Here is an 18,875-nt window from a genome sequence, read left to right on the forward strand (position 1 = left end):
GGCTTCCAGCAGAGATCACCAACAAGACCCCCTCACCTCCACTGCCAAGCCTTAAATGAGGTCTGGGAAGGGCTGGATCCTGGCTTCACTCCTTCCAATCACGTCCATTGCCTGCACCTGAGCTCCCCTGCGTTGGCCCTGCCCTCCCACCAGGTGCTCCACCACTGCTTCAGGCCACGGCTCAGCATTTCTGCTACACCTGTGCAATAGCAATTAGCATTTGTGCCACAGAAATACTCCAGGCAAGTTCTGCTGGTGGGCCAGGTTCTGGGTTGCTGTGACCATCCCATTCCATCACCTGGGCTACATCACAGCTGTTCTGTGGCACATCAGCCCAAGCTCTGCTGCAGGATGTGGCCGACATGGCTGGTTAGGAATGCACCAGCATACAGCACACAGTGTTTGTTTCAACTCCTGTTCTCTTCCCACCTAGTAAGTGGGATGGAGGTGAGAGAGGAAGAGCATTGCTCACCTAGCTGAAAGGTCAGCTGCAGTGGTTTCCATTCCCAACAGCATCCATACCTTGTGATGTGCAAGTGCTCTGCTACACAGGGGAGAGCAGGGCCTGCCCCACCATGTTTGCATAGGCACCAGCGTGGGTCCCTTTGGCATCCCTGACTCCTGGCTGGGAGCAGTGAAGGCTGATGTAGCAGATTCCTTCCCACCGCAGAGTGGCCCCAGCCCTCACACCACAGTTAACACCCAGCCCTATGTACCACAAGGCCCCATTTCAGAAATATGGAGTAACTTCTCCAAATCCTACCAAAGCCAACGTGACTGCCATTATTCCACACAGCTTCCTCCATCTGAAGGCACAAGTATCTTCATCAGCACTCTCTAACTGAGTGCTGGTGGGGGGTAGGGGGGGCAGAGCAGGGGCAGACACCTGCTCCAGCAGGATTTATGTGGAAAGTTGGATACACCAAAGAGATTTTTGGCATGGCCTGTGTGTCAGTCACCAAAAGCAAGGAGGGATCTGGCAGGTTGGAGTGAAAAGGCTCTGGAAGGGAATCACTGGAGCTCAATGTCACTCCACAGAATAAGACATGAAAAGGCAGGAGTAACCCTGGGCAGGCTCCAGGTGCCCTGAAGAGCCTCTAGGAGAAACATCACTGCCGTGACAGCACTCAGAATTGATTTGTGGCATAGTCTGGTCACATCAAGTGGCAATAAAACCCTTAAGTGGCTTCGGGATAGCAAGCCCTGGTCATGCGAGATGAACAGTGGCTTTAAAAAAGATCACTAAATCCCACCAGTGCTACTTATACAAACCTTATTTATTCTAAGGGCTCCTATTAAAGTGCCTTTTATTCCTGGCAGTAGGCAGTTTTACATTGCAAAACAACAGATGAGCCAGCAGCTGCTTTCAGCCCTGCCTGCCCACGGGGGGAGAGGGCTGTGATGAGCACAGTCTGGCCAAGGCCCCTCACACACTGTGTTTTGGGTTCCTGGACAAGGCCTTTCCGGCCGTGCACTCCCTGTGCCTCCGTGGGGCAGCCCAGGACTCGTCCCCTTCTGGAGAATGGTGGTGATCTGAAGCAGTTCCCATCCCAAGCTCAGGCCTCGGCGGTGTCGTGGCTCTGTGTGCAGGTGTCCTGGAGGAGCGGTGTGGTCTCAGAGGGCTGGGGCAGGGGGCTCTGCGTGGTGGGGTCGTGTGGGTGCTTCTCCTTGGCAGACTTCTGGAGAGAAGAGGGCAGAGGTTACAACCCCACAGCACAGACCGTACAGCATGCATCATGCACAAGAATTGTGCCCCAGCACCTTGGATTTCTGCATGGCGCAATCCTTCCCTGACAGATCTCAAATTGAATGCTTCTACATCTCCTGCCCCAACAGAACATTATCTCTGGTCCTGCCCACCAGTCCTTGTAACAACCCAGGAACAGCCAGCCTGTAGAGCTGTGTCATCAGGCAGAGGATTCTGTAAGCAAGCTGCACAGCCCCAGACACCTACTAGCTGTACAAGTCCCTGTTTCTAGCTATAGTGTCCCTATTCATTGCAGGGGAGTTGGAATAGATGACCTTTAAGGGTCCCTTCCAACTCAAACAGTTCTATGAAACACACAGGGTCTTATCATGGGCACAGACAAAGACCAGGAGGCCTGCATGGATGAATGAGCTGCTTCTGGCCAAGCAAACATGCAAAAAAGAAGCACCTGTCTTTAAGAGAAGGGAACTACAAGCCAGGCAGCCTCCCCTCAATCCCTGGGAAGCACTGGGAACTATTTCCAGGCAGTTAAGGACAAAGTCATCAGGGGCAGTCAGCATGGATCCACCAAGGAAAAGTCACCTTTGACCAACACGATAACTTTGTGTGATTATTAGCAGCTCAGTAGGTGAGGGCAGAGCTGTGGATTTTGCCAACTTTGGCTTCAGTAAGGCTTTCAATGCCATTTCCTATGTGATTCTCATAAAGGGTACTGCCAATGGCCCAAAGTTACTAGAAAGCAGATACGAGTACTGTACCTCAGGCATCTGCCCTGGGTCCAGCTCTGTTTAACACCTAACATCTTTATTAATGATCTAGATGGTGGGGGTGGAGTGCAACCTCAGCACCTAGCAGGTGACACAAAGCTGGGAAGAGTGGCTGATGCACCAGAGGGTCACACTGCCATCCCACGGGACCTTGACAGGCTGGAGAAATGGACAACAGGAGCCTCACCAGCTGCAGCAAGGGGAAGTGCAAAGTCTGCATGTGGGAAGGGGCAGCCCCAGGCTGCATTAGATGAAGCACGGCCAGCAGCTCAAGGTGGTCCTTCCCCCCCTGCTCAGCACTGATGTAGTCCTGAAGTACCGTTTCCAAGTTGTTCTGGGCTCCCCAGCACCACAGAGACGTGGATCTACTGAGAGGCCAAAGCAGGACTATTGAGATGATTAAAGGACTGTAGCATCTCCTACAAGGGCCAAGAAAGTTGAAGCTGTACAGCCTGGAGAAGAGAAGGCTCAGGGGGATCTTAATTTATTTCAGGAGCTCAATGAAGACTGTAAAACCCCCAAAGAGTGAGGCTCTTCTCAGTGGTTGTCAGAGACAGGACGAGGTGATGGGCACAAACTAAAACACAGCTGTGATCTGAGCATCAGAAAATGCTTTCTTTTTTTTTTTTTTTTAATTTTTTCTTTAAAAAAAAAACCCTGTGCCCAAGCACTGGGTAAGGTTGCACATAGAAGTGGGGGAATCTCCATCCTTGGGGATTCAAGAGGCACCTGGACATGGACCTGAGCAAGCAGGCCTAGGTGGCCCTGCTTGAACAGAGGGGTTGCAGGAGATGACCTCCACAGCTCCCTTCCAACTCCATTGATTCTGTGATTTTGTGTTTCTGTAATACAAACCCAGATGTTTGCAAAATCAAATTCCCCACTGAAAGCCCTTGCAGGGCACCAGCAGGGTTGCCTCTGTCACCCCCACCGCTGGGCCCTCTGAAGAACTTACCTCCAGCTCTCAAACTCTCCTAGGGGAGAGAGGTGAGGAAAGCAGCTCCTCACACCACACTTATGTTTTATCCCAATCCTTGCTGATACCATTAGACCAAGTACACAGGGAGCAGAAACAAGAGTGTTGTTCTCGCAGCCTGGTTAAGTGCCAGTACTAACACTGCTAAATCGTCCCAAGTAAAGGCAGGAGATAACAGGGCTGCGTCAAAGACTGCCAAGAAGACACATCTTCTGGTACACATGGACAGCAAACATTTCCATTTGATTGGTTTTTAGCAAAGTTCAATCAACTCTGGATGAGAGAAGAGTGTGTTACCTTGGCTGGGTACCCACCTATAGTCTGGCTTCCCGCAACACCTTAACCGGAGGCAGCTTTCTGGCATGGGGGGCCTGGGTGGCCTTATTACTGTCTGACTTCTTTTTATTGCTACTCCAAAATAAAGAACATTTTTCCTAGAAGATAATCAGGCTCGTTTATGGTGCACTTTGACATGAATTCCACGAGGGTCTGATTTCAGGAGGCGATTTTAAAGAAGTTTTAATCACTGTTTAACTATAATTCAGCTATTGAGGAAGATTTCAAGATTTAGGTTAAACTAAGCCCTATTTAAGATTTTGATTAGCAAGATTTAGGTTAAACTAAGCCCTATTTAAGATTTTGATCAGCACCAAGCCAGTTTTAAAATGGTCTGTTTGCATATTAAATGTCTTCTTGCATAAGCTTTGGGTCGCATTAGCAGAGAGCTTTAATGCTGCATGTGGGCACATGTTGTGCCCATACAGGAGACACGCACATTTTTGGAACAACAGATGCATTTTAAACTGGCTCCTGTGTAAACTAGCCTAAGATTTAAGTGTTTCACAGTACCTCATCTGGACTGGTTTGACGGCCCACTGCTCTCTCTGGAAGCCAGAGAGATGTGAGACACACCAGGAAGGCACAGGTTAAGCAAGAGCTTCACGCTGGCAGACACGTGAAGATGTGGACAATGCCCCTCAGACATCACCTGTGGCCTCCAGAGAGAGGAACGGGGGTGATTAGCAATCATCACTAGATCAGCAGCACTTTGATTGAGGAACACAGCCTGGCTGCAAGTTGCTGTCTTCCAGTTTACAAGCTCTTATCTGTTCATTAGGCACAGAATTTAATGTGCTGTTGCATGGCTTCCTCCAAGATTTATAAAGCCATTAGGGCTACTGATTTATTTTTCAGGTAGTCAGATGCTTCTTCTGGTTTATTTTAGTTCTAGCACTTTGTGAGGCTCTGGCTGAGCACCCAGATGCAGCTGTCTCATGCCCAGGTTTGGGATGTTTCAAAAGCAGCTGTTCAGACAATTCAAGTGAATAGAGAAGGCAGCTTTTCTCCTACCCCCTTCCAGCACAGTGGGTAAGGCTCTTTGATGCAGGGAAACCTGCACAAAGCAGGGTGAGGAAATGGCAGCCCAGGCTGTCAGACACAGCAGCCCAGGAAACACCGGCACGTGCTGAGATACAGTGGTGCTGCAGAGCAGGATGAAGCCTGCAGCCACCTGCAGCTGCTGGAACAAAGAGGGTGGCACACTCAGAGCCCAGCTGCTCTGGGAACACAAGGGTCAGCACTGAGCCCCAGCCCCTCACACTGCTCCCCCACTGCCAGGTAGCGCAGGGAGGAACAAGGGGATTTGGAATCATGTGTTTAAGTCAATTAAGCAGTTGTAGGCTTGGTAGAAATCCAATTATGTGATACTTGGAGAACTCTAGAGCTATTTAAAGTGGGCTGATATTAGCATTTCAGTAAGGGTAGCTAAAGGTTGAGCAGAAGCAGCCTCTCGCCCATGCTCTCACCTCAACCCACTCATCCTCTTCACTGCCTTTTCATCCCCACAAGCAGCCTCTTCTTATCTGCAGCTTTAGAGCCAGCTCAAGCTGTCTGGCTGTAACTCCAAGCTCAATAAGCTTGCTTTGATATAGGTTAGGGAGCTAGATCTCTACTTCAATGCTAAGCTCTCTAAAAGCTTTAGCTCTTATCAGATGAGTGTTTTGCAGCTGGAGACAGATCACCACCAAGTGCCTGAGCTGTTTTATATTCTGTCCCCACAGCATTACACTCAGACGGATGGGGCAGCCAGGCCCCTGTGCTGCTCCCACCCACCCAAAGCTCCCTGCAGCCCTCAGAGGTCAGGACTTCTCACCCACAGATCCCTGCAGGCCTGACTCCCACAGCTATTTGGAACAGTTGCACTTGCAGAGAAATAAATGAGTTTCTGGGGGACGGCACAGACCTGATGCTTTACATGGAAATGAGATTGATGAGCCAGGGTTGTGTGTTAGTTGGGTGAGCTGAGAAATGTTTCCTCCCATGAGAACCTGCTTTGGTCACTGCTGCACACTGAGATGACCAGAATTGCTTTTAAAACATTTGCAGCCCAATTTCTTGATAGCTGAGGAAGTCCTGTGGTTACCTACTGGTGTCATTAGGACACAGTTGTAACAGAATCACGGTATCAGCCAATGCTCCATCAGGAGTGTTAGAGATTGTCAACTCAGTCTTTGCCATCTGATTAAATCTGGTTTGACTAACAGCACTGCCCATCTGATATCTGCACGTTCTTACCTGACTCATCATCATGAGTGCAGCTGAGATGATGAGCGGGACACTGAGCCCGAGGAAGATGTACTGCAGGTAGTCTAGGATGGATGGGATCAGCACCAGGTTGGTGTAAAACTGCGATAGGACTGAGCCATCAATGTATCCACTCTGCCCAAGAAAGCAAAGTTGTGAGAGGCATCTCTCTTTCATCCAGAGCAGTGACAGACCATTTGTGCAATGCCTCTCCTGCCATGGATTGAGGAATTTAGGTCAGAGGCAGGCCAGAAGCTTCTACCAAACAGCTGGACATGCACACAGCTGTAGGACTGCACTCCCTAGCACACATTAGCATGCAGATGCTGGCAGTGCTGTTCTGGGTTCTATTTAACCCCACATCCAGGACAGAGCCAGAGGTTTGCCAAGTACAGTGCAGGGTTTGTTTGACTTAGAAGGATTAATCATGCAGCCAAGCAGTACAAAGCCTTCTGTTGGCTGCTCAGTCTGGCTGGCTTAAAGCCTTATTCAGAGTGGAGTTTCCCCAGCACCATGGTTTCCCCCTTCCTGCACGAGACACTCTTCAGAATTTGGTCAAGGAAGGCAGCTCACCTCTGCAAACCACAGCAGCGGCATCACCACTGGCTGAATCTTCCCTGTTTGACTGTGGGGGTGGAAAAGAAATAAGCATTTAGATTCCTGGTTCATCAGACCACAGCTACTGTTGCAATTCTTCCTAATGGGAAGAGTCTGGCAGACCAGCAGTGGCCAGGACACTGATGCAAGAAGGTAGCAACTTCTGCTGCTTCAGGGAGCTCCCTCCCCTCCAGGGACCAGGTTCATCTTGGGCCTTCTGTGCAAAAGCAGTGCCAACACTTCCATTTGAATTTAGTTGTCCAATGACAGCAAGAAGTGCCATCCCAAACCTGGGCTCTGGGTACACTGATTCAGTGAACTGGAATGTTGAGCTTATGCAGATCTGAGACGTCCCAGTCATCTGCATGGCACTGTAGAGCAGTACTGCCAAGTTCAGAGCACAGAGATTGTCCGCCAGCATGCACAACAGGGCCAGCATTTGTATTTCAACTGTTCTGTCAGGTGCATGAAGCACTGCAAGAGCTGAGCCAACAGGAAGGCACACAGCACTGCCAGGGGACAGCATCTGGAGGTTGCCAGAACAGCTGAACCTACACATCAGCCAGCTGGCTGCTGCAGTGGTGACACTGCTAACATCAAAGCTCTCTCCTCTGTCAGGGTGAGTTCTGCAGGGACCCCAGAGCCAGCAGCACTCCCTGCTGGATGAAGAGATAGCCACTTTTAACAGTGAATCACTTACAGGATACCAGACACCTGCTTCATGTACTGGTTCAGCTGGAGCTTGATGGAGCAATTCATGGGGATGCCTGTCATCTGCATAGGAAGAGACCAACCAGTTCATCAGTACAACTCACACATATTGTGAGAGCTCTGCAGAAAACTGGCTCTCTGCTTTCCTCCCCAGCTGCTCCAGGTGCCACCTTCCCAATGAAGCAGTGAATTGGATCACTCAGAGATCCACCACACATGGCCAGCAGCAAGGTTTCCAGTGTACCAGTGCTGGTCAGCCCCACGCTGCTCCCCAGGCTCTGAGGATGACTGCTCACATGCGTAGTGCACGTGTTTAACAGGCAGACTGCATGAACATGGGGAGGTGCTTTACAGGACACAGGGCTCGTGGGACCAAACCCAATCAAGTTTAAAGTTACCACGTAGAACTCACAACCTGCAATTGATTCCTTGGGCAGGGTGTTTTAACAGAAGCTTCTATTCCTGAGCCTGATGAGCCTCTTCTGTTGTTGAACCTATCTGCACTTGTTTTGAGAATACATCAGCACACAACATCACACTTCTAAGATGGTCCTTTGGCATTGGCTCCTCATGACACTGCAGTTCTCTGACATACTAAGGGGAGGGTATTTTGCCTGGATTGCCCATATTTGTACTCAGCAGGCTGGGCTAGATAACAGTGAATTGTACTGTTATCAGAAGAGCTTTGATACTGTAATAAACTTAATTAGATTTCCGTAAATGTGATAAGAAAAGGAGAGAACCCAATGCCTGGGTAAGAAGTTTATCTTGACTTACTTCAAGAGGGGATTGGTTTCTTGCTCAAGTTAGCACCACTGAACACTTGGAAATATTCCACTCATGGCCACACGCAGAGTGGGCCACAAGGGGAAGAGCCCCATGTCTTCTCCCCTTCAACTGGGGAGACAAAGATGACTTGAGATGGCACTGGTGAGCAGCTTCATCCTTCTGTTCAGTATGCACAAGGTGCAGCACCAAGGCTGACAGAGCAGAAGCAGCCAGTCAGATGGGCTAGTCAGGATGGAGGAAAAAGCCAGCCCAAAAACAGCAGCAACAGGTGCCCTACAAAGTGGTGTTCAGACTTTGCCAGTCATCTCTCATGGTCATACATGTTTACAGACCTGGGCTGCTGCCAGATACACCTCCTGGTGTCACGGGCCTTCCTGAGTCAGTGGAAAGAAAAGGACTGCGCTTATCAAAACAATTATGATTCCAATTAGTCCTGCAATTCCCTAGAAGCTAAGCTAGTTATTCAATTAGTTTATGACTTTGGTGTTTTTTATCTGCACACGTCCTTACCACTTTGCACTCTGGAACCTGCTCCAGTCAGCACCAGGAGAGCAGCATGGGGCTGACAGGCAGGGTAGCATGCTCCCATCTCCACCACACAGCCTAGGCCAGCCCTCCCAGCCCCTCACCAGGTGTTGCCCAGCCCAGGTCCAGACCCAGCGGAGCAGGATCCCACCAGTCCCCACCACAGGGTGCTTACCAGCCCCACTGCACAGCCTAGGCCCAGCCTAAGGGCAGCCATTCCCCCCAGCTCCACTGAACAGCTTAGGCCTTGCCCTGGGGCAGCCACCCCCCAGCCCCTCACCGGGTGCACGTCAAGGAAGAGCGCGTGCTCCTCCTTGCTGGGATGCAGGCCTTCCACAGCATCCACCAGGCTTGGGTCAGCATTGTAGAAGTGAGGGTGGGAGATGAACATTGGTGCATCTGGGTGAGAACAGAGACAACTTAAGCTCGTCCATCTGAGAGCACGTTGATATTTCTAAGCCATTGCAGAATTTTCTTCTGCTTTTTCATGCTTTTCTATTCTTTTCCCCCAGCAGCTTGTCACACCAGAAAGATTCGGATCCCACCTCTAAGCCACCTTCATCCCACACACCACCAAACACTCATCAGCCACAGATGTGGGACAGAACACTGAAGACTGAATTCTCACTCCTGAGTGATCTCACTGTTCAAAGTCAAAGTTTAGCTTGGCAGTTACACAGCCAGCTTTCAGCCTGGGGGAGGTGATGCTCCATCCTACCCTCAGCCATTCCATGAACAAGCAGAGGGCTCTTTCAGCGGCTTTCTCACTCTCCCCTTGCTCAGATGAATGCACACATACCCCAGAGATACCTTCCAGCCCTCTGCCAGGCAGCAAAGCAAGTTTTCGGACAGGTAATCCCATCCCACCTGCCCCAGAGATCAGTATGGAAAGGGGAATTGCAGGACTCACTTAGCCTGCAGGAGCTGACGTTCTGGATGCCAGACTGCCTGCAGGGACAGAAGCCTTCGTTGGGGGGATAATCTGTGCCATTGGCAAAGAGCGTTTTCGGTGCCACGAAGCGATAGGTGGGCACACCCTTGAACTGTCCCGACTGCTCGTACACCAGTTTCATGGATCTGGAAGGGTTTTGGTGAAGAAGGATCAGGATTAGCCAGCAGGTTCTTAGCACAGAAACAGGCTCTTATCTTCACCGGATAAGATGCAGTTGCAATGTAACTTAGACTTTGAGATCAAGATAAACACTCCGAGCAGAGCTTTGGATTGGGAATGAGTATCTAAGCCATTTGCTTTCCATGTTTTAAGCACAAATACAAGGCTGGTCAGGACTAGTTGTGGAGGGAACCACACAAGCTTATAAATCTGTTTGCAGAATCCAGAATGGATTTGTTTAAGGGCATGGAGTAATCCCCATGGCTGCTCTCCCAGAGATAATGCTGTCTTTGTGCTGGCACTGGCCCCGAGATAGAAGAGCTCTGTCACAGCAGATGGACACTGGCTAAATCTGTTTTCTAGCACACAGCCATCAGGAGAGTGGAAGATTTCATCTTTTGAACTACACTGTACAGCAAGATTTTAATCCAGGTAAAAGAACAGCGACTTTATACTGCATGCATCAGTAGATGCATGTTTCCAGGAAGGCAGTTTGCTCCTTCGCACTCAAGCAAGACCCGTGGGGATGCAGCCAGCCCAGCCAGCCAAGAAGGATGCCCATCACTACAGCTGCCTTCTGCACAGCACTGATGTGCACGCTTCTGTGCTGTGCTCACCCTTCAGCAAGAATCACAGGAAACCAAGCCTCCTGCTCCATTTTACACCTTGCCAAAAACACATTACATTCTCTACAAGACCTCCACAGTTCTACAAAAACAGGTATGTTTAAATAAACTTTGACTACCAGTAAACATCCCTGCAAGTCCTTGGCTCTGAGTCATTTTGGTATTCGTTGATGACTCCTGTGTAGAGGAATTCCTGCACTAATACTGGGCTCAGCTGACTTTGCTTGTTGGCTGAGGTCACTGATCTCTATTCAGCAGGAGCACTTTGCTTGTTTTGCAGCAACTGCATAGCCGAAATCACCATTATCTTTCCCTGGCTGGGGACAGAGCTTTGTATCTGGCCACCTCACTTCCCCTCCTGCCAGTCTCAGGGTGTTTCCACAGTAGCAGGGCAGGCTCCAGAGGTACTTTAACCTCTGCACACTCAGCTGAGACCAGGGCATCACACAGGCACAGCTATGCATGAGCAAAAATGAAGCAGTGTAGGAGCAGTGGCACAGCCCCCAGCATTACTTCTGCAATAGTTCTGTGGCCAAACAGCATTTCCTTCTGACAACCTTCATTTCCAGCCTTCTTCTTCCCAAATTTTGTCTAGACTGGTTTTCAATTCAGTTAAGTTAGGCTTCCCCAGCAATCCAGAAGGTATTTATGAACATCACAAGTAGGGAGACAGCTCTACACTCTTTGCAATGCTCTAACACTACAACACTGAACTGCAGCAGAACATTCAACTACAGGAACTCTGCCCAAGTCCTCTGCATCACCACACAGCGCTCCGCAAGCACCAGAGCATCTCCCACCATCAGCACAGGGACTGCAGCTCTGCGCCTGCTGCAGCCTCACCTGCAGGCATCGGGGCTGTAGAACTCCAGTGACGTTGGGGACATGTATGGTGGCCACATCTCCCCTGCAGTCCCGTTGATCATGTTGCACTGATTGCTCCGCCAGTAGTTCACCTGTTGGATGGGTGCAGAGAGAGGAGCTCAGCTCTATCAGCTCGATGTCAGCTTCCATCCCTACCATGCCATCCAGAGTAGCTGGGGACAGCAATGCTGGAGAGCTTTCAGGATGGGCCCAACTGAATGCTTCTTGCACTGGGCTGCCTTCTGGTCATTCTGCCTTTGCTTTGACATTCAAGTTCCATAGGAACTCGCTTCCAAACTTGTGACCCACTGATACAACAGCACCAAAAGCTTTCAGTTAGCCTTGCTCTACATCAGGCACTGCCCCTGTACCTGAGTTTTGCTGCCGGATGCTTACCTTTTTCAAGCCATTCCATGAATCCACCATATGAACTTGACTGATGTTCTTCATGCCCGTATTCACTGTGAACAATCCAGAATTGGTGTTGTTAAACTGCAGAGAGAAGAAATTAACCTGTAATCCATCACATGCAGAAAGCCTGCAGGGTGTTAACACCTTTGCATACTTCATCAGCATTAGGAGCACTTCACATATTGTAAGCTTCTGAAGTTTCACGTTGGTTGCCAGAGACAGCTTCCAACACAATTTTCCCCTCAAGCAGAAATGTAAGGCGCCTTACACAACCGCCATCAAGTACACATGGCTGCTCCAAGCAGTTTGTGAAGGAGACAGCCTGCATATTCAGTAACAAGAGCAATATGTCCGGGACTTCAGGGTCCCCAGCAGGAGTTCACTCACCTCCACAAATATGCCAAATTTTCCCTTGAATGGGATCAGGCCAGGGACAAGGGCATTTATTGTGTCTAAAAGAGGGTCTTCATAGCCCCACAAGATCTCCCCCACTGTCCGGTTAATGAAGGCCTCCTGCTTCAGGCCAGCCAGGGCCCCGCTCAGCAAGAACTTCACAAAACTGGGTAGGTTTTCCATCATGACAGCTGCTCCCTGTGAAGGAAAGCAATCCTTGAGATCAGAGCCCTGCCTTTGGCAGAGAGGATGCAATGCATCTTCAGCACACAGCACAGCGCTCTATGGAAGCCCTTCTGACAGCCTGCGGGGCACCATTCAGCCCACAGCTGGGAAAAAAAGCAGTTTGTGGCAGCAGCCACAGAGAGCTCACAGGTTTCATTTCCCCAGATAAAGGTCAGATGAGGTTGAAGACGTGAGCCCAGCCCCTCTAATCACTCTGATTTTGGAAAGGTAGCAGCCCAACGTGACAACCGATAGACAAAGAACTGTACTCTGTAAGCTTAATCTTGCGGCTTGATTGAATTCAAGTCTGACAAGAAAAGAAGCTTCAGGTTAACACAGAGCATCACCACCCTGCCCGCCAGCCAGCACATCTCTGGGAAGCAAGCCCTTACCAACATCAAGATGTTGGGCATCACTATGTACTCATCTTCGGTGCCGTTGGACAAATCTGGCCGGAAGAAGAGCTGCCGGTACTCCAGGTAGGAGACTGTGTCGTTGTCATGGAAAGTGATGTTTGTTTTATACTTGAACTCTCTGCAAAGAGAAAAGAGACCTTGGGAACCTGGCCCCACATGGTGCCAATTGCACTGTGTGTGAAGCAAGGGCAGGCCTTGGCTTGTTGCTGAAGAGGAGAAGGATAGCAAACCCCAGTCAGGAGCACCAAGCTGCAGGAGAGGCAGTAGAACAGCTACTGAGAAGCCTATCTCTATGACAGAGATGCACAGATAAGTCAATCTACACCATCCCACGCACTGAAACAACCTCTGAAACAGAGGAGAGCCAAATAAGATGGCACAAGCTCCACAGTCAAATCCGTGTGAATTTGTCCCAGAGCTCCCTACTGGCTCCTGGGCAGCCGCACACGAAGCTCAACCCCCACAGAGCATTCTGGCTCTGCTTCTTCTCTTTGGGTCACTCTCCTGTGCACCACCCAGCTCCTACTTGCTGCATGCTGTTAGGGAGCCCAGCTGCAGCAGCCCAAGGTTGTCCCCAGCATCCCAAGCCAGTCACAGCTCCATGGGGAGCTGCAGCTCAATGCACAAGCAGAAACAAAGTCCTTTATTGTGGAGCCTATTTTATGGTCCATGATAGGGAAAGGCACTAATCTTGCTCAACAGGAACATAAGAACATTAATAAGCTTTACCCCTTTGTTCATTCTTACTTAGAGTAAGTGCAGCCTTTTCCCCAAGCCAAGTGACTGATCCAATCACAACGTACAGAACCTACACGGTTCTGTGGTGTGACCAGCAGACCAGGGGAAATGAGGGCATATACATAGTGCCAGGTTTCCCCCAACACTACTCAAACAGCTTTGGGATTAGACCTGTAATCTTCCCACATGAGCTTGCTTAGGCTGCTGACCTGACCTAGCCTACATGTATAGGCACTGACATGTCAAACATTGTTACTTACAGGTAGGATTATGTGCTCAGTTCATTCTCTCTCATCACCTCATACAGCAGGTCTAGAGAGGGACTCCAGCCACCATTCTTAGCCATGGCAAATAGATCAAGCCCTGTTGTTGTTGAACCTAGCCAAGATACGGTGCTCTGCACTGGTTCTCAAGTTAGGCAAATTCTGCATCCTGTCGTAGATGATGGGTCTTACATCAATGCAGGAAGTCTGAAGCTTCATATCAAGGAGATTTCAGCTCTGGAGCTAGATTCCTAAATGCACAGTGAAGATTAAACTGAAGCCCAAGCTGAGGATGGGGCTCACCCATCACCATACTAACAGCTAGCAGGTCCCAGCAGAGGACCAAGCTCCACAGCTCACACTGAAGCACCAAGCAGCCTCACAGCCCTGCCAGCCAGCGGTCCTACTGATTATTTGAGCAAGATCAGAGCAATTACTTCACATTTGGATTGCTTTAAAATCCTGTGCCATCAGACTCAGGCTGGCTGCACTATTGCCATTCTGTCCTCCTGGAGGAGCCAGCCAAGAGTCTGGCAGGCAGCACAGCAGCTCACACACAGCTGGACCACAAGCAGTACCTGACCTGTAAACATACGGTCCACGCTGGGTCACCTTCGGCTTTGCTCCCTGGAGGACCTCTTGAGGGTTCTGCACTTCAAAGAGGTTCACCGTCAGATAAAAAGGAACAGGGATGTCCCTCCACATGTTGAAGGCGATGCTGCTGGGATCAATCCTCACATTCTGCAAAGAAAGAGAAAGAAGATGGGCTGCTTGGCCTTGGAGGCTGAGTACACCCACTCCTGTTTCCCACACCAGGCCTAGCTGAAGGCAGAAGTTTCAGCAGTGGATCTCTAGAGGACACAGCACGTTATGCAAACTGAAACAGAGCCAGTTCTAAACTCCAGACTTATGCGTGCAGAAGCATCAAGTATGTGCCACAGGATGTCTGCAGGCTTATTTATTGAGGCTCCGCTTGCCAGACTCCTACCCACAAGGTTTCAAAGCTGCTTTGAAGTGCTGGAGGCTTTCACCGTGCTAGACAAGCCAGCACTGAATTTTTCACAGCTCTGGTGGTTTGACTTGCCTGGCACAAACAAGCCCATCCTAAAATCTTCCACATGCTTGCCAGGTATGACAGCTCCATAGCTACAACTACAAACCACGCAGCTCTTGGGTTATCCCAAAATAGATGAGGAGAATGGTGATGTCAACCAAACTGCATCCAAGTTGCTTTTGCTTCCTCTCAGATGTAATCCTGCAGAGATCCATGTTCATCTTAATGCCGTTTGCAGTGCACAACTGAAGCACAGGCATTACCCAAGCCCTCACCTCCTCCGCAGGCACTCTGCTGGCAGCTGGCTTCCTGCCTCCGGTCCTTCCCAGTCTCCTGGGAGCTGCCTTACGGACCAGCAAACCAAAAACTCATTTCATCTTAATCACCTATTTTGGGGCACTCCACTATTACCTTTGCTTCCTCTGCAAGTACAAACTCTTGCTGCAGTTAAGTAACTCGGCTCAGAACTGCGTTTGATCCACTAATCAAAGGCACGCAGGCACTATCCAGCTCCAGCTCAGCCCCACAGCTGCTTGCTTTGACCCCATAGCAGGAACAAGGAGAAAGCTGCCAGCAGCATCACTGGCAGAGAAGCAACCATGGGACAAGAGCAACCCAGACTTCATCTAGATTGTCTTATAACCCTTTCCCTGTGCACCCAGCAGAGTTTGAACACGGACATCTGCTTTTCTTTACTTTTTTGTTCTGCTTTGCATTCCCTGGGCTTCCCGTTGCATATGCATGCATTTATGTAACACACACAGGTTGCATCCCGACCGCCTGCTGCCCTTCTCAGCCTCCTCTCATGGGAGCCCAGCAGCTCCAGGCCCTGCACAGAACCACAGGGTTGCTGAGGTTGGAAAAGAGCACTAAGCTCATTAAGTCCAACTGTAACAACTACCACTAAATAAGATACGCTGATCAGAGCAGCCTTGGAGTCAAGCTACATGAAGATCAACATAGATGTGGCTCATGTCTGAAATAAAAATAGAATTATTTTTCACGCAGATGGGTTACAAAGGGTCACTGGGTGGTCTGAGATATCCTGACCATGCTAAGTTCCTGAAGAACTGAAAGCAACGGGTTACCATGTGGCTCCTCCAGACAAAGACAGCAGCGTAAGCACTGAGGACAACAGTTCCTACGTGGAGTTATGTGATAAGTGCCTGCCAAAGGCCAACCAGCCTCCAGCCCTGCCCAAGCCTTGCCACCAGCAACTCCTCACACCCACCACTCCAAACACTGCCCCAGGAATCTCAGCAAGGCCCTGCACGCTTCTCACCACCCTGCATATCAGTCCATTGTTTGTTTTCCATTCGACTTTAAGCTATGTAAGAATTTGGGATCCTTCAAATCACATGGAAGATGAGGAGACTGCATACTTGAGATGAAGTGAGCCCTGAGGAAAAAGAAGGGTCAGGCTTCTCCTCACTGAGATTCACTAGAAAGTAGCTGAATCGGGTAGTTCCCCAAAAGAGGGGAAGTCTGGTTGCACTGATCATGCCATATGTTTACAGGTGCCAGCACCAGCTCTGCACAGCCAACAGACTGGACAAAGACCAACTCTGGCTTACGGCAAAAGTCTGCCTGGCTCTGCACAGCCAGTGGCACTACCAGAGCATCCATTCCAGCAGAAGCTTGTTCCTGACAAAGATGCAGGGACACACACAGCTACAGCCACTCACTAATTATCTCCTGTGCCAGGGGAGTGTTTCTAGCTGTTGATGTGGGTAGATGTGAGCTTGAAGGAACTCCAAGGGAGAGGGACCCTCCGTTGTGGGCAGTGGGAAAGGTTTGGGTGAAACTGGGGATGAAGCCACGTATTGGGCTGATGCAGTAAGGGTTTGCTAGTAGGGGGCTGCAGAGGGGACTCTGTGAGGAAAGCCCAGCAGCTGCCCCAAGTTAGAACTCTTTTGCTCGCAACAGTAATTGGTGAGCAACCTCCCTGTTCTCATCTCAGTCCTTGAGCCCTTTCCATTGTATTTTCTCCCTTTCTGTCTTCGAGCACTGGTCCCGGGGCTCTGTGCAGCACTCACTGGGCAGACTCACAAGGGCTCAGCCCGCACCCCCGTGCCATAACCAGCAGCAGGGCCCCCTCCAGCAGCCAGGAACCCCAAAGAGAGGCAACTCTTGTGCTTCACTCTCAGACACCACACCACGCACAAGGCAAGGACTCCATCCGAGCACTGCAGCGCATCACCCATGCTGTTCTGGACAATAGAGAGCAATCCACCAGCACAAGCTTTCCCATGCAGTTAGCAAAGAGCATCCAGCGCTTCTCCCAGCAGCAATCACCCGTCAGCGTCAGCAGAGCACAGCCCCCGCTAAGGAGGATCGCGGTCCCAGGCAGCCCCAGCCCTCCTGCAACAGAGCACAGAACAGCCGAGCCTAGATTTATTCGCGCTGAGATTTTAAGGATGCCGCAAACTGGAAGAGCAGCACCGAAGCAGCCGTTTCGGTGCGCGGCTCTCATCGCCCCCGGAGAGCTCGGACGAGCAAAGCACCCACAGCAGCACGCCCAGCCCCGCGCAGCACCGCCGCCGTCCGCAGCCCCCGGCCCGCTAACCTTGAAGACCTGCATCTTGATGATAGCGGGCCCCGCCAGCAGCAGGCAGCCGCCCAGCAGCAGGCAGACGGCCCCGACCGCCCCCAGGCTCACCACCGCCCTCCACCGAGTAGCGCCCATGGCTCGGGCAGCGGGCCGCCCGCCGCCGCTTTATGCCCCGGGCCCGGCGGGGCGCTACGGCGGGGCGGGGCGGGGCGGCACCGCCCCCGTGGGCCGAGCCGAGCGGGGCGGAAGCTGCCGCTGCGTGCGGCCGGGCCGTTCCGGCGTTACCGCGGGTCCGCTCACGGCTGCCGGCGCTGTGCAGGGGTGTTCAAAGGCTGCCTCCAAACGAGCCCTTCTTCATTATCCCGGCTTGTTCCCCGCAAACCACGACGCGCCAACACCTCCCTTCGCACCGTTCTCACTCACGTATAATCCACAAGCAGCATCACCTAGGAAGTGCTTTGTTTTCTTCCCGGGGATCCCACCCTTCTGCTCTGGATGGAGCTGACACTTGGAGCCCCGCAGCTGAAACCCTCACTCCAACTCCAAGCACACCCTTACGCAGCCAGGCAGCGCAGTACTGCCGGGATACAGCTGCGCGTTCATTACTGAACTCTTCAGCCTGTTCTCCACTTTCCCTATGTGAGCGTTTGACCTCAGACACCCAACTGCAAGGAGGTGAGCAGACATCCCTTGCCATTGTTGTTAGCACCCAGAACTACTCTGTAGCACTTCAGCTCACCAACACAGCGCCGTTCCTACACAGCACACAGCTGGGATGAAAGCATTCCCAGAGGTGTTCTATAAGCCACTACTGAAGTTGCAAAGTTTGCTTTATAGACTAAAGCTGCACAGCCCACTGTCAGAATCAAGCGCCTGCAACAAAGGCTGCAGACTCACTACTGACATCTCACAATTGTCCATCACCCAGCAAACAGATCGCCAAAGCCAGCAGGGAAGCTCACTGGCTTTTGAAGGAACTTAGTATCTTTACAACGGTTTTTACTACATTGATGCAGTATTCAGCCTTTCACGGGGCAAAGCAGTATTACTGAACCTTCCAACTCCAAAAGGATTTGCAATTCTGTTACATTACATGGTAGTAGCTGAAGAGCACTGTGACCAGCACTGAGCTCAGTAGCCCGCAGGGAGTTACGGGAACACTTACACAACCACAGCACCACTTGCGTCATTGGCCAGGCACATGCAGGCCTTGCATAAGGCAGTTTTATAACACCTTTATTATCTGGAAATTAAGTAACCAGAATTTATTAGATTGCAATTAAGTAACTAAAATAGCTGCTTGAAAGATTTAAGAGACAGCAATCTTTGTGGATGCAAGAATTTTATTGGAATGAACATGCGCAGAGGAACTTTTTCTTGGAAGCAAGGAATCTCTACTTCAGTTACCACCCCTCAGGCGCAGCACCAGGTGCAGGGTGGACTCCTTCTGGATGTTGTAGTCAGACAGAGTGCGTCCGTCTTCCAGCTGCTTGCCAGCGAAGATCAGCCTCTGCTGATCGGGGGGAATGCCCTCCTTGTCCTGGATCTTGGCCTTGACATTCTCAAT

At 50.7% G+C, this 18,875-nt stretch overlaps 1 protein-coding gene across 2 annotated transcripts; it reads right to left on the minus strand.

Annotated features, from left to right (window-relative positions):
* Nucleotides 1–1,258: 1,258 nt before the first annotated feature.
* Nucleotides 1,259–17,450, minus strand: SCARB1 (scavenger receptor class B member 1). 2 transcript variants are annotated; one of them, XM_042865872.1, is made up of 12 exons: nucleotides 17,324–17,450; nucleotides 14,287–14,444; nucleotides 12,679–12,820; nucleotides 12,056–12,259; nucleotides 11,654–11,749; nucleotides 11,237–11,349; nucleotides 9,567–9,733; nucleotides 8,937–9,055; nucleotides 7,332–7,405; nucleotides 6,608–6,659; nucleotides 6,026–6,169; nucleotides 1,259–1,676 (listed from the first exon to the last, which is right to left on the minus strand). In XM_042865872.1, the coding sequence occupies exons 1-12, from the start codon at nucleotides 17,441–17,443 to the stop codon at nucleotides 1,557–1,559; spliced, it is 1,509 nt and encodes a 502-aa protein (XP_042721806.1). In that variant the 5' UTR covers nucleotides 17,444–17,450; the 3' UTR covers nucleotides 1,259–1,556. The 2 variants fall into 2 exon arrangements, with proteins under 2 accessions (XP_042721806.1, XP_042721805.1); XM_042865871.1 differs by having other exon boundaries at nucleotides 1,259–1,679.
* Between the last annotated feature and the right edge of the window lie 1,425 nt (nucleotides 17,451–18,875).

This window comes from Lagopus leucura, unplaced genomic scaffold (assembly GCF_019238085.1).
Source record: "Lagopus leucura isolate 7727_CA_CO unplaced genomic scaffold, USGS_WTPT01 Super-Scaffold_806, whole genome shotgun sequence".
NCBI lineage: Eukaryota > Metazoa > Chordata > Aves > Galliformes > Phasianidae > Lagopus > Lagopus leucura.

Coding starts and splice junctions, on each gene's coding strand:
- SCARB1 (XM_042865871.1), bottom strand. CDS start 17,443: ATGGGCGCTACTCGGTGGAGGGCGGTGGTGAGCCTGGGGGCGGTCGGG. Junction 9,734..11,236: donor TACAGCCCCGATGCCTGCAG/GTGAGGCTGCAG, acceptor AAACCCTTCCAG/ATCCATGAAACTGGTGTACG. Junction 9,056..9,566: donor CGTCAGCTCCTGCAGGCTAA/GTGAGTCCTGCA, acceptor GTTCTCACCCAG/ATGCACCAATGTTCATCTCC.